The following is a 14,138-nucleotide window of genomic DNA, read 5'->3' as shown; positions in this document are numbered from 1 at the left end:
TAGTACAGTTGACACTTAAATAAAGTTTATTTATTTATTATTATTATTATTATTATTATTATTATTATTATTATCATTATCATCGCCATCATCATTTTGAACAAAATTACTGCTAAATGTTATTGCTTCAATAAAATTTCTGTACAAACTTTCTCCAAGTCAATACGCTTCAAGCATAATTTAGTTAGGCTTCCACCATAAAGTTTGGCCGAAATAACTTTTTTTCAGCTGTGCACATCAGACTGTATATTACCAAGTAAAACTAAAAAGAAGACCTGACTTCACCTTACTTTTTCCTAGTAAAATAGTTTTCACCATGCACAATGGTGTTCACCTGTGTTGTATCATTTTTGGGTTTTAGAAATGCCACAAATAAAAATCACTGTTTATTGCTAAACAACCTCCACGGGTCTAACTTTCTACTGATTTTGTATCATTGCAAAATGATGATATTGATGGGACGGTGAAAAATTTCACTCACCCTCAATACACTCGGTGCAATTGGGAGATTCTGTTTCATTGGCATAAAAGCCAGAAGTACAAGGCTGGGGGTTCACAGTGGTATTAAGTGGGCAAAAAAATCCGACAGGGCAGCCTGTACAAGATGTCATTCCTTCTGTAGCAAAGAAGCCTTTGCCACATGGTTCAGGAGCATTACTTTTTATGGGGCACCTGACAAAAAAAAAATTGAGCAAAATTATATCAATAATGATATATACAATAACAATATAACATGATAATATTTAGGGCGTGTTCGATTGACCGTATTCCGGAATAGGAATACATGGAATAGAAGTTAGAAATCCTTCGTTTTTACAGAGATTCACATTAAAATTTTCAACCACTCAGTCTGGCTAAAATGCTATTTTAAACATATCTTTATTGTCCTTGTTGCTCCAAAAGTGTGAGACATACCGTTTTAAATCATGACTCCACATATTCTTATTCCGGAATAGGGTCAATCGAACGCACTCTTAAACTGAGGTAGGTGTGTACAAGAGTCCATAAGATTGTACAAATTGATGATTACAAAGCAACTACAAAGATTCTTTGTTCTTTGAATTACCCATTAGGCAGTGTTGGTTTGAAACGTGAAGTTTTCTCGTTTCTTTTTTGCATTAAGGAGGGGCCCTGACACCCTGAGTAGGGAGAGGAGGGCAGGGAAATACTTGAAAGCACCCGAGCGCCAACACACCAAACGCTGAGCCAAGCAAAACCATGAGGATATGCGAAGGCACACACATAATATGCAAAAGAACCGCTAGAACTGCCATAAGACGCCACGGAAAAGCACCACATGCAAATAACACACTCACACACTAAAAAACGCTGCAGGCACACCCCCAAAATACTGATAACCCCTAACGCAAACGCCACGCAACGCAACGTAATGCAACCGCATGCCACACCATTATACAAACTGTGCAACTTGCTCCTGGTCGTTAACTAAGTTAAATTGCATTTAACCCTATTTATTGCTAGTATGTGTTTCGGTATTTCTTTCAGGATTATCACCTTCATAGATAACATTTAGTCATTGCTATTATGGTTGTGAATTCTTCGCCCTAACACCCACATAGGAAATGCATAATGTTTTCTAGGTTGTGTCAGGAATGTTTTGCTAGTCATAACTTTTAGTATTTTCCACAGTGGTTCAGTTCTAGTGTAGATTTTGTATGGTCAACTTCCTCATCTATCTGGATTTTAGTTCTATCTACACGTGCTCATCGTCAAGTTCTCTATAGAGCTTTTGGTCAAGACTAGCATTGGCGCATGTGCAAACCAAAGTAAGTTTTACTATTTTCTTGATTTAGTTTTTTCCAGTATTTAGTTTTGGTTTTAAGTTTAAGTTTTGCTTGTCTCATTTTATTAATATATTTGCTTAATGGTATCTAGTCTTCAATCAGTTTTTAATCGTTAGTACTCAACATGGATTTATTGATCAATCTACACTGTTGTGATCATTGTCAAGTTTCTATCATCGTATCCAATAGATTGCTAATCAGTTAGTTTGATCTTATTTCTTGTATTTCATTGATGTGCTATTTGAAATTATTAGCATTTACCTTAGCCTTCTATATACCCTTTTGTTACTTTTATATAGGTAGTTAGCTAAATTAGTTTCTGTTTTGCTTTTATCGCCATCTCACCTATGCCCTGCAGGACATAAAATACAATCCCGAGCTCCGGTAGCATTACTGTAAGTTCCATTTGGACACACTTCAGGTCCTTTCATTCCAACACTTGGACATCTAAAGCCAGCATTACATGGTTTACAATCACTTCGTCCTTCCATGTCAGAATATGTCCCATTGGCACATAGGACATATTTTGAAAGTCCATGCGTTGGGCAGTGAGCCCCTTTTGGACACAAATGACATTTGGTGCTACCAGCAGTGGCATAAGTGCCAGCCAAGCACTTCATGGGAAAACTTGCTTTATCTTCGCAACTGAAATTTTCCATCATTATGGATTGGAAAAGAAACATATTACTTAGAATGAATTCCATAAACATGTGCTCTACAGATGGAAGGTGCTTGAATGGTGCTGTCGCAAGATGCAATAACCCTTGAGATGGTGCTGAAAATGCAGTGCTTTTCTATTGATCCATTTTACATGGTGATCAATGCAATTACCATAAAGAATTCTCAGTGCAGCACATGATTGCCAAATTGTGAAAATAATCGTCACAAGTGCCGCTGCAACATGCTCAACTTTTACCCCCTTGCATCCAAAATAAAAATACACTCAATGCAATGAAATTAAACAGCTCAATACTTTGAACTATAAACAGAAATGATAATACAATTATTATTAAGTTAATTCAGTTACATGTAACTTAAGTTAACCACATGGAAAGTCAAAAAGTAACATGTTTCTCGGTGTTCAAAGATTAACAACATTTCCTGAATGATCTTGCTTTCTTAATATCCTGGTGCACAAAATGTCGGTGTGTATAAATGCAATACTGCATAATTGGTACTAACTGATAGTTTTGAATAGGATTGATAAAATTTCAACAAGAGCTCCCTCACCTGTGGCCCTCAGGACACAAAATGCACTCTTGTGCACCAGTTACATTGCTGTAAGTTCCATTTGGACAAATTTGAGGTGCTTCCATTCCAACGCTTGGACATCTAAAGCCAGCATCGCACAATCTGCAATCACTTTGTCCTTCTATCTCAGAATATGTGCCATTGGCGCAAAGCACATATGCCGACAAGCCATTAGTAGGGCAGTGAGCTCCCTTGGGGCAAGAATAACATTGAAGGCTCCCAGCTTTGGCATATGTACCACTTTGGCACTTGACTGGATTTGCTTTATCTTCACAACTGTAAAAAAAAAAAAAAAATTTTTGGTGATTGAAAAAGTCTAGCATGGACAGACAAAGTTTGTCAAAAGCTGTATGTTAAGGCCCAGGCACACATCAAATTGCCTACTGTATTGCCTGACAACCCTCTAAGAGGAGCAAGGGTGGCACAGTCGGTTAGTGCGCGGCCTTGGTGCATAAGGTCCTGAGTTCAATCCACGGATCTGACATCCTTGTTTCGACTTCTTTCCTTTCAGCGTAGCCTAAGTAGCTTTAAATGCCCTTAAAACGGAGCACTCATGGAAAGAGGGGGGTAAAATGAGCACACCGTCGGCTTCCTGGGAGAGTACTCTCTAGAGAGTAAAGGAACTTCTGACGTTAAATAATGTGTACCTTTACCTTTACCTAAGAGAAACCTAAATAAAGCATCCAAATGTAAAATGTTATCAACTTCCCTTCACAAAGGTACTGCGTGGGATTGCATTAAGATGAAAACACCTCTGCAAAACATGACCAGATAAAGCTAGAAAGAGAGAGATGATACAAGCAAAATGATCTTGCATAGCACACTGACTGTACAATATATACCTGAATCCAGCAGGACACACACTGCAATTAACAGCATTTCCTTTACTGAAAGTTCCATTTTCACACAATGCAGGAGATTTTGATGGAGTTCGGCAAACATAACCTGCAGGGCAAGCTAAGCACTCAGTTAAGGATGTCTGATTGGCATAGGATCCCGGAGCACAAGGTATATGGATGGATGACACATTGGACGGACAATGTGAACCAAGAGGACACTTGCTACACTGAGAACTTCCGGATGGTGCAAAACTTCCTGGCAAACAGGGAAATGGATTGGCAGATTTGTTTGCACAGCTGTAGATCAGAATAATTCATTCCAAATTAGTATCCTTCATGTAGTGTTTAACTGCAGAGGGCTTGATGCAAAGGCAAAACCACAATGCCTATGTGACCTAGGTTCAAAATCTGTAGATGACACAAGTGGACAGAATTTGGGTTGGTTCTCCTTCCTACTTCCAGAGTTTTCTTCGGATACTGTGGTTCTTCTCACCCAGCAAAAGCCAACAACAGAATACTTTCAACCAGGCGGTTAAACCCGAGAATACCCTCTAAAGGGTAAAGAAACTTCCTACGTTAAATAAGGTGTACCTTTACCATTTAATGCTGGGAGACAAACAAAAGAAGCTTATGAGAGAGCCTTTAGTTCCACCTACCAACATAGCAGCAATGACACAACATGAAAACAACCTATAATACCCTATTAATAACTAAGGCACCATTATCATGCCTCGTTTCACAAGTTCATTAATCCACACAGATATGCATAAATCATGGAACTTTTAGTGTTTTTTAGTTAAAACTCAGCTCATTAGTTATACAACTGGCAAAAGTGTAGTAATAAGACCAAAAAGCCTGACAATTGGCCCCTTTAATGAGCTAAGAAAGGAAAGGAAAGGAACTTTAATTAAGTGTCTAGTCGTTTTAGCGCTGGAGCACTAATACTATTGGGGACACTCTAAACTGAAATTAACAATTAATGAAAATCAAATCAAATGTTGGTTTTTGAGGAGAGTGGAAACTGGAGTACCCTCTCCATCTGCAATTTCAAATGACATCAAAACAGAACTTTCTGACCTGTGTCCAGCTGGGCATTCTATACATTGTGTTGCTCCCAATTTGCTGTATGTTCCATTCTCGCATTCAACAGGCCCTGCTGCTGGATTAGGACATTTGAAACCTGATGGACATTCTGAACAGCTTGTAGCATTTTCCACATCAGCGAAAGTTCCATTTACGCATGGTTGATGGTATGGAAGCTTGGAAGATGGACACTGTGAACCCACAGGGCAGGAATGACAATAGAGGCTCCCCACTGGAGCAAAACTTCCAACTTTACATGGCACTGGATCAATGGACTTGTTGCTGCATCTGCGTGAAAAAATGAGGGATTTGGGACATGCAGACCACAAAAGCATGACATTTACTTTGTTTGAATTTTTTTTAGAAAATTGCCATTCACCTCACACCAATTACAAAAAACTGTAACAAGATGTGCATAATGTTTGCAGTTTGGCCATGTATAGTACTTGACCACTAGATTTTTCTTGTTGCTTTTTAGAGACCTTAACCTATTGACTCCGAGGGGTTCCCCATTGACGAGTAAAATCATCTGGCATTAGACAGAGTAAAATACTACGTCTGGCCAGTTTGGGTGTCAAAGGATTAAAATTGTCTGTAGTTAAAATAACATTTAGCTGTACGCATGTAGATAAGTAGTGAGGTTATGATATATAAATACTGGGCATGAATCTCTCAAAAGAAAAAAAACTTAACTGATCACAACTTCAGGATGTATAAACATTAATTTATTTTCTGCTTCCTCTATCTTATAGTCTAGTGATGAAACATTAGTTTTGTTTAAGAGGGAGGAATATGCAATTGAGATGCCTTTTCCTTGCATTGTTTTAATGTCCTGTGCATGAATATCAATTGTGCCAGGTTTGACAAAAATCTCAATAGTACATATAGGTCATTTTAAGGGGAAGTACTTTGAACTTGTCAGCAGATGAGCTCTGGATTAGGTGCCTGCGAGGGTTGTGCTGGACACACATGTCCAGACACAATGAGGTGGTAGCCATGGGAACCCTACCACAGTCCACCACCTGGCACCTGGCACATTGACGAGGCAGTCAGTGAAACTTACCAGGGGGCGAGGTGAGTGGGAGCACAATAATTGAGTCACATCCAACAATCAAGCACACAAGGATAGATCCGCAACGATTTGTAGGCCCCTGCACCAACACAAGGGAAGCCTCTAAAACCCTACCATGCAACACTGCTGGCTAGCAATGCCTCAATTTTGCACTGTGCCTGAATTTCATTTAGCCACATTAATACTTCCGTTTAGGGAAAATAGTAGCTGACCTCTCTGGGTGATTAATGGCCAATGCTTTTCATTGGCTGTTGGTTTATATTTAAACCAATGAATAGGCTACATCGATGTCAGTCAACATTTTCCAATACCTCTGATGGGTGATTATTATAACTGCAATAGCATCTCCCACAAAAAGCGTTCAACAATGCGCTAAACTACACAAAACTCACTGATGGCCTGCTGGACACTCTGTACAAGCTACTGTTCCCCCTTTACTGTACGTTCCATCAGGACAATTTTCTGGAGCTTGGCTTGGGTCTGGGCACCTATAACCTGCTGGGCAGCTCTTACATCTGGTTTGATTGAAAGCATCTGTATGTGCATAAGTCCCATTTAGACAAGGAACATATTGTGCAAGTCCTGCTGTTATGCACTGGGCAGCTGTTGGGCAAGCCAGACAGGCTTGACTTCCGACAGGAGCATAAGTACCAACATCACACTTAACTGGATCAGTACTTGGATCTGCACAGCTAAATATGAAATTCAAGAGCTCAATTTAAAGTATGTTCACCTAATGGCAAATGACTATGAGGTAAGGCCAAAGAAACAGGATTACCCGTAGTTTGAAAATTAACTGTGAACTCTATTCTTTACAACCTGACCTATAATTGTTGTAGTCAATTTGAGCACACTATGGGGTACTACCCACTTGCTTAATCCATGTTACCCACTTGAAAAATAATAATAATAATAATAATAATATTATTATTATTATTATTATTATTACTATTATTATTATTATTATTATTATTATTATTATTATTACTTCTTCAAATTCAAGTGTTCTTTAAATTGTTCAAGTGCAAAATTTATTATGAGGTCAACACTTAAAATAATATTCCAAGTTACCTTGATGAGGTTTCAAGGTTCTTTCAAGCAATAGTAAATCAATGTTCAAGATAGATAGATGGATAGTTTATTAAAAATTGCATCGCAGCCAAAGGCTGAATTACGCAATTATTTACAAATGCTTTACAATACTTAAAACATTACAAATGCATTCTAGATAATAAGTCAAAAACTGATTATTAAGACAATATTAAAAATTCCATATAAAGTATTTACGTTAAAATATGTTAACTTATAAAGTATGTATATATGTGGGATAAAACTACAGCCTGGACTATTTGGACATCGCATATATAAAAGTCTTTCTTGTTCTCTTCGTACGAAGCTTCGGCATATTAAAATGGTGCAGTCGTCTTAGGTTATAGCCTGAGTTGTCATAGTCTGGTGGAAGGAGCGCTTTCAATTTATGGTTTGGATCCCTGACAATGTTATCAAAAAGCTTGCTGCATAAAATGCAACTAGGATGGGTTGATTTAAGATTTTTTAGGTCCTTCTCTCTAATTCTAAATGACTGCAAATGGAAAAAGCCATCACTGGGGATAACTCACCTGTGTCCACCTGGACATTCAGTGCAGACAGTTGAACCATTTTTACTGTACGTCCCATTTTCACAAGGCTGCTCTCCGTCTGAAGCAAAGGGGCAGAAATTTCCTGCTGAGCAGAGTTTGCATTCTATCTGGCCTTTTTGGTCTGTGTAAGTGCCATTAAAACAAGGCAAAGGGCTTGCTAATGGTACATCTGGGCAATGAAATCCTTTGTCACATGGCAAGCATCTTGTTTGGCCAATAGATGCATATTCCCCTTGGAGACATCTTACTGGGCTTATAGTTTGGTTGGAGCACCTGTCAAGAAAACAGGGATAAAGGATCATCACTTATCTGCATACAGTGTCATAGAAACCTCTGTGATGAATTGCAAGCTTCTCCATGCCTGCACAATAAATTATTATCATGACAGAGTGTTACGAGTTCGAACGTTTTGAGGAAAGGTAGTTTGCAACTAAACTGAACGCAGGGTTGTCGGAACAACAACAAGAAGATTTATTCCAAAAATGAACGTAGTTTCCACGAAGTAAAACTCTGAATAACACGTACTCGACAAACTTACACGGCCTCCGCCAACTTGAATGCACACAGCTTCTGTCACACTTGAATAAACACGGCCAACGCCAACTCTCTTCGCTTGTGAAAAACTAGTTAGAAAAACACTCCGCTTGGACTCGTCTACTTATATACTCTGACAAGAAACTTCTAGAACTTTCTAAATTAGTAATGAATCTAATAATAGAAAGATTACAAAACACACCGATTTAGAAACGCTTACGTACAAACCTAAATATAAACAAATTACGAACTCTCGCAAAGCTTCGAGACAGTAACGCTTGTCACGCAATACTATTTTTCGTAACACAGAGTTACAAGTACCAATTTGGGTCTATTGCTTCAAGGCAGGGTTTTCAATAAGAGCCAGTGGCCAGCAAAATTTGCCGGTTATTGCACGTGAACTTGTAGCCTGCTTTTCCTTGGAAATTACCCCAAATTTTACAAATAGCATGAGAAACATTGGAACAGAACATGAGCCCTGGATCGGGAAAGTTTTGTTCATGAAAAACAAAAGAGACGCCTGAATTCTGAGTATTTTCAGCAGCAATTTCTGCACTTTCACAGCCATACCACTTACTAGTGACACCTGTGACAGATATTACGGGGGTTACGGGGTTCTATTGAGAACACTGGTGACTACGAATTCAAGGAAAGTGAACTGGCTGGCCACCATGCACTGAAGTGAACCTCTAGTTCATCAATCTGATAGAATGATATGGTTTACATGTTATGCATTGACTATATTGCAATCTCTATCTGTAGCTTGGGATTACATAATGCTACTAATATTCATACTAACTGGATTGACATCCAAGGGCAAAGACAGAGGTTTGTTTACTTAAGAACTGGTACTTACTGATGTCCAGCAGGGCAGACAGTGCATTTTTCATCTCCTTCAAGACTGTAGCTCCCCAAAGCACAAGTTTGACATGATGTTCCATTATATGAGAATTTCCCTGCTTCACATGGGATACATTTTGTTTGTGAAGTATCTGGTTCGTAGCCTCCTGGACAATACTGTTACGAGAAAGTAAGAAGGAACTGTCAATAATGCGTTGCTATTATGTCACAAGGAAAGAAACAATTTGGTTGCTTCGGATAGAGCAGGTTTCAAATGACTGTCAAAAGTGATTACGTGATTGTAATTGCTATGCTTAGTGATTGGTTTAAAAATCTAGTGCCAGTTCATTAACCAATTACGAACCAAAACCAATCGCAACTTGAACAAGTGATTTTTCCCGTGCTTTGAGCAAGTTACATGGAATTGCTACAAATTTCCATTGGTTCATTGTGCTGTTTGTACCTGCTCCAATAAGTTGAAGTAATTACCATGGTATTTGTTTTATGATACTCAATTGAAAACGGCTGGATAAAACAAGCCTTTGACTTTCCAATTCAAGGTGCACATGCCCTGCCACAAGAGATTCACAAAGGCTACACTTGCAAAGCCTTATAGTTGTGACTATATTTGTCACTAGCTCACTAGCCAGGCCTTTTCCCAGCTGTAAACACACACAGTCCTGCTTTGGACAAATTAAAGCTACAAACTAATAATTTATAAAAACACCAGAAATTGAAGAAACCTGAGGTTGCTGTGTGGGGTCCAGGCACACTTTGCCACTGGGGCATGATCGACAAATTCCTTCACCATAATTTGAATAATTTCCAGCAGTGCATAATGTAACATTGCCTGGAGATGTGACACAGTCGTAACCAGCAGGACAACTTGGAGTACATGATGGGGACCCTGAAGTGCTGTTAAAGCCAGATGGACAGGCCTACAGTGAAGATTGAATAAACATAACCAGAAAATAAGGTGTCAGTAAATTTTTTTTACAAGTATTGAAGAATCAGAATATAAAATTAATACACATGTTCTAAAATCCTATTACATGATTTTTCAAATCCTTGGTCACAGTATTACCTGTCGATGGTATTATTTTGTTCTCTCTTGTCAGCATTCTTGTCCACTCGACCAGTAATTAAGTTGTAGCAATAAGTAAAAATCTCCACTTTGCAAGATTTTGGAAAGATAATATTTACGTCTAAAGAAATGTAGCCCTTTAGCAATGCCTTAGATCTGTAACATCAGGTTAAATCATCAGCACAATAATTATTTATTAACGTCTGAGTCGAATTGCCTGTGCAATATTATTCAGGTCTCAGTTGTTCAAAAGGTGGATAATGCTATATCCTCAATAAATTTATCCACTGGATAGCGCTATCCACCCTTCGAACAACTTGGGCCAGCAGATGAATAATGACATGGTAATAATACTTATTATTAAAAACTGAACTATGGATATCAGATTTCCAGCATTTTAATTGGCTTGCCGGACACAGACTATCAGTTCATAATTACCCGCTGTACCTAATATGGTCAAGGAATGCGTCAGCAATAAAGCGAGCTGAACCATTTTTGCCATTTTGTGCCAAATAAAATCAACATGGAAGAGTTGTTGATCCTGGAGTTTTTTTATAAAACAATTCTACTCAAGCTTTCTGGATATAAAATGATTATAACAAACTTCGCGCGTTACCTATCACTTCATATCCAGTGCGTCCTGTGTAATAATAATTGTTAAATACAAACGTATAAATTTATACTGGAAACACAAAGCTCATCACAGTGACAATTTTACTGACATTGCAAAACTCAGTTAAGTTATTGACAATCATTTTAAGCTTGCAGTGGCTAATCGTACCACTTGAATATATATTGCATATAAGTTATACAATCGCGTGTAAATGAAACCCTTACCACACAGGAAGAAGAGTTAGTTGCACCTGGGTAGGAATTTTCTGTGCCTGCAGGACACGGATTGGGTGCAGTTGCATTTCCCAGACAGCTGACGATTAGAAACGCATAATATTAGAAGTTAAATTCATGAAGAGATTTAATCGAGAGTAAATAAACAATATACATGTAACGGGGGACCTCAATGAATACCGCAACTGAGTGCAACACATCTACAACAGATATATGGAGGGCTTCCCCACTATGCCTGAACGCAATTTCACGTAATTGAATTCAGTGAGATTTGTTTTTATGTATTTTCGATCTGATCTTATTTCCTATAATATTAATGGCAAAGCTCTACATACAAGTGTCCAGCAGGGCATTGTACGCATCCAGGTTCCGAAAAATATTGCCCAGCAGTGCAGTTGCTCCTACTACATGAACATTCGCTTCCGCAGTCACAAGCTGCACGGACAACATCTGTAAAATAAAGGATAAGCGAATAATTAAAAACGGAGGCGGTGTTGTAATGATGGCAAAAGCCGGTGTCAAACTTCGATTATAGAAATTAGGTTCTTTGCTTACCGTTGTAGCAGATCAGAATGAGGGCTGACACAATTAGAACACCGACGTGGACCCGCAGCTTCCCGCGTCGAAAAATATCAAAGATTAACTTGTCAAGAATCAACATCTTTATCGTCTGTCCTACAACTTGCGAGTAGCATGAGCCTCTAAGATACAGTTCCCAAAATAATCGTTATCTCCAAAAATTCCTTCTGCACCCAGCAGTTACACGAAGTTCATGACATGTTCGATTTGTAGCAAAACAGGTTAGCCGGCCTTGCTCTCGCCGTTAAAACGTCGCTTATGTCTGCAAAATATGGGCTAGAGTAATTGCAGAATACGGGATTTAAAGGTTAATGATCAATCCTGGATGGCTTGACTTTGTGCCGTCTTGTTTCTCTATTTAAGTATAAACCGAGTGCAGCATTTGTCACTAGAAAATTTTGTTCACGTTGGCTTTCATGCCATGACGTCACATCTAAGCTGTTGTCTTGGTAACGAAAGAGCTGTTGTCACAAACTTCCTTCTACAAAGAAAAGAAATCATCAGTTTCTTCATAACTCAGTGATCACTATTGTTTAAAACTGCAATAAGTACTTCGCAGAGATTGTGGAATTTAGAGAAACTGAATAATAGTATTTCGAGCGATTCCTCCGTGCGTTAAGGTGTAACTCTGTACCAGGTTGCAAAAGAGTACCTTGCGCTGTACCTCAGTTCAAATCAAATAATTGCTGCCCTTTTCACTTTGCGCTTCTCGTTGGAAGTACGAGGATCAGGAATTTAACGATAAGAAGCCTCTTGTGAAATCATCAGTAATTAATAAAAACAGAAAGAATCCAAACTATACAGAAACCTCACTGAAGCATGTTGTCCCTAAAGGTCACTGTTATTTCCGTTACTGAGGCGTGCTGAGGTTTTTGCTCATTAAATTGTTTTAAGTAAGTAAGTAAGTAAACTTTATTTAACCACGGAAAATCATCAGTTAAGCTAAAAAAAGTAAAAAAACGCTTTACAACTGTTTTACATGATTGCCGTGTTTTGTGGCGTTCGCGTAGCCGTCGTCGTCGTCTTTGCGTAGGGCGCGCTGGATATGATACAATAGGGAGCTTTAGCAACGACAACGGCGACGGCAACGAGAACGTCACAAATTTGCATATTTTGTGGGCCAAAACAATAGCTTTGCACGCCCTGCACGTGCGCTTTTCATTTTTGTCCATTTCTTTGCCGTCTTCAGCAAAGCAACAACGTGAAATTACCAAGTTTGAAGTGTTATGGAGAACGTCAGCACCTGGAGATAAATTTTCATTTTTCTCCCCTAAATTAAGGGCTGCTCGCAACGATTTCATTCCTGAGGGACTGAAACACCTTTGTCATATTAAAAGGCCTGGAATAGTCGCGAAGTGATCGCAATAACGTGAATTTATGTTTTTACATGACGTTCTCGTTGCCGTTCCCGTCGTCGTTGCTAAAGCTCCCTAATTAGACCCTTCGCCCTTAAGGGCCCTTGAGGGCGAAGGGTCTATTTACTTAAGTATCACCCAACTAGTCGGACAGAAAAGGGAATAAATAAAGTTAGCAAATGCAAGTTGAAGAAATATTTATTTGGGAATAAAACGAAAGAAAGCGTCACGCTTTTCGTTACTCGACTGAGTCTAGTCAATTAAAATGCTGGATTTGCATTAGTCCACTAGCTGGTTGATACTAATGGTAGATATTTACCAACCCACGAAGCGGCGAGGTAAATAGATGTTTTAGTATGTACTAAAACATTGAGATAATATAGCAGAAAAGATGATTTTAAATCATTTATTCCTGCAAAGATTATACAACATTTTCGGACGCAAATTCCGTGCGAATTGCTCGGAGGTGAATAGCAAAGGATATCAGGGGTTTAAGAAGTCAATCAGCGCGCACGTTCAACGCTATCCACTGTTTTAGTATATACTAAGAACTGTGCGGCGAGCCCGTGTGCGGCGAGCAAATGAAAATCCTGAAAATGTTATATCTGTAGTTCAGTTTTTAATAATTAAAGCTATAGCTACACAAATCAGAGGAAAGTCACCGAGGATCGAGCCGAGGACCTCTTGCTCCGAAAGCCGCGCAATAACCAACTGAGCCAGGCCTGCTCCTGGGGTGCTCTTTCTTTCCGCGGTTTACATTTTGATACGTCCTTCATATAATTATGCTCTCGCATATCCACTATTGTGGGAGGCGCGGTGGCCTCATGGTTAGTACGCTCCACTCCGGATCGAGAGGTCCGGGTTCGGGGCAAGACAATTTGCTCTCACTGTACCTCCGGTCTCCACTCAGGTTTCTAAATGGGTACCGGCGTAATGCCAGGGGTAACCCTGCGATGCACTAGCATCCCATCCAGGAAGGGGGGGGGGGAGTATTAAATACTCCTAGTCGCTTTATGCTACGGAAACCCGGAAATAAGCGCCGGCCTGATGGGCCTTCTGGCTCGTAAGCAGTGACTACCTTTACCTATATCCACTATTACGAAGCGAGTCACAAAATGGGCCGCCCCCATTTGCCTTGTGGAGAAGCAGGTTCAAATCCTGTGCAACCGCTTCAGGTTTTCCTTCCCTTATAATTGTGTAAGCAAGGAAC

The 14,138-nt window shown here is 39.3% G+C and overlaps 1 protein-coding gene across 2 annotated transcripts in view; it reads right to left on the bottom strand.

Annotated features, from left to right (window-relative positions):
• LOC137983626 (uncharacterized) overlaps positions 1-11,959 on the bottom strand; it is a 110,693-nt gene extending 98,734 nt beyond the window's left edge. For both annotated transcript variants that reach the window (XM_068830775.1, XM_068830774.1), the window contains exons 1-12: positions 11,550-11,959; positions 11,330-11,444; positions 10,986-11,073; positions 9,808-10,002; positions 9,081-9,241; positions 7,670-7,963; positions 6,443-6,742; positions 4,973-5,266; positions 3,899-4,192; positions 3,036-3,332; positions 2,151-2,450; positions 482-672 (exon numbers count right to left, since the gene is read on the bottom strand). In XM_068830775.1, coding sequence (XP_068686876.1) covers positions 482-672; positions 2,151-2,450; positions 3,036-3,332; positions 3,899-4,192; positions 4,973-5,266; positions 6,443-6,742; positions 7,670-7,963; positions 9,081-9,241; positions 9,808-10,002; positions 10,986-11,073; positions 11,330-11,444; positions 11,550-11,655 — 2,635 coding nt within the window. In that variant the 5' untranslated portion in view covers positions 11,656-11,959. The remainder of the gene's footprint in view (positions 1-481; positions 673-2,150; positions 2,451-3,035; positions 3,333-3,898; positions 4,193-4,972; positions 5,267-6,442; positions 6,743-7,669; positions 7,964-9,080; positions 9,242-9,807; positions 10,003-10,985; positions 11,074-11,329; positions 11,445-11,549) is intronic.
• Positions 11,960-14,138: the final 2,179 nt, after the last annotated feature.

This window comes from Montipora foliosa, chromosome 13, assembly GCF_036669935.1.
Source record: "Montipora foliosa isolate CH-2021 chromosome 13, ASM3666993v2, whole genome shotgun sequence".
NCBI lineage: Eukaryota > Metazoa > Cnidaria > Anthozoa > Scleractinia > Acroporidae > Montipora > Montipora foliosa.
This window is presented reverse-complemented; position numbering and strand designations above follow the sequence as displayed.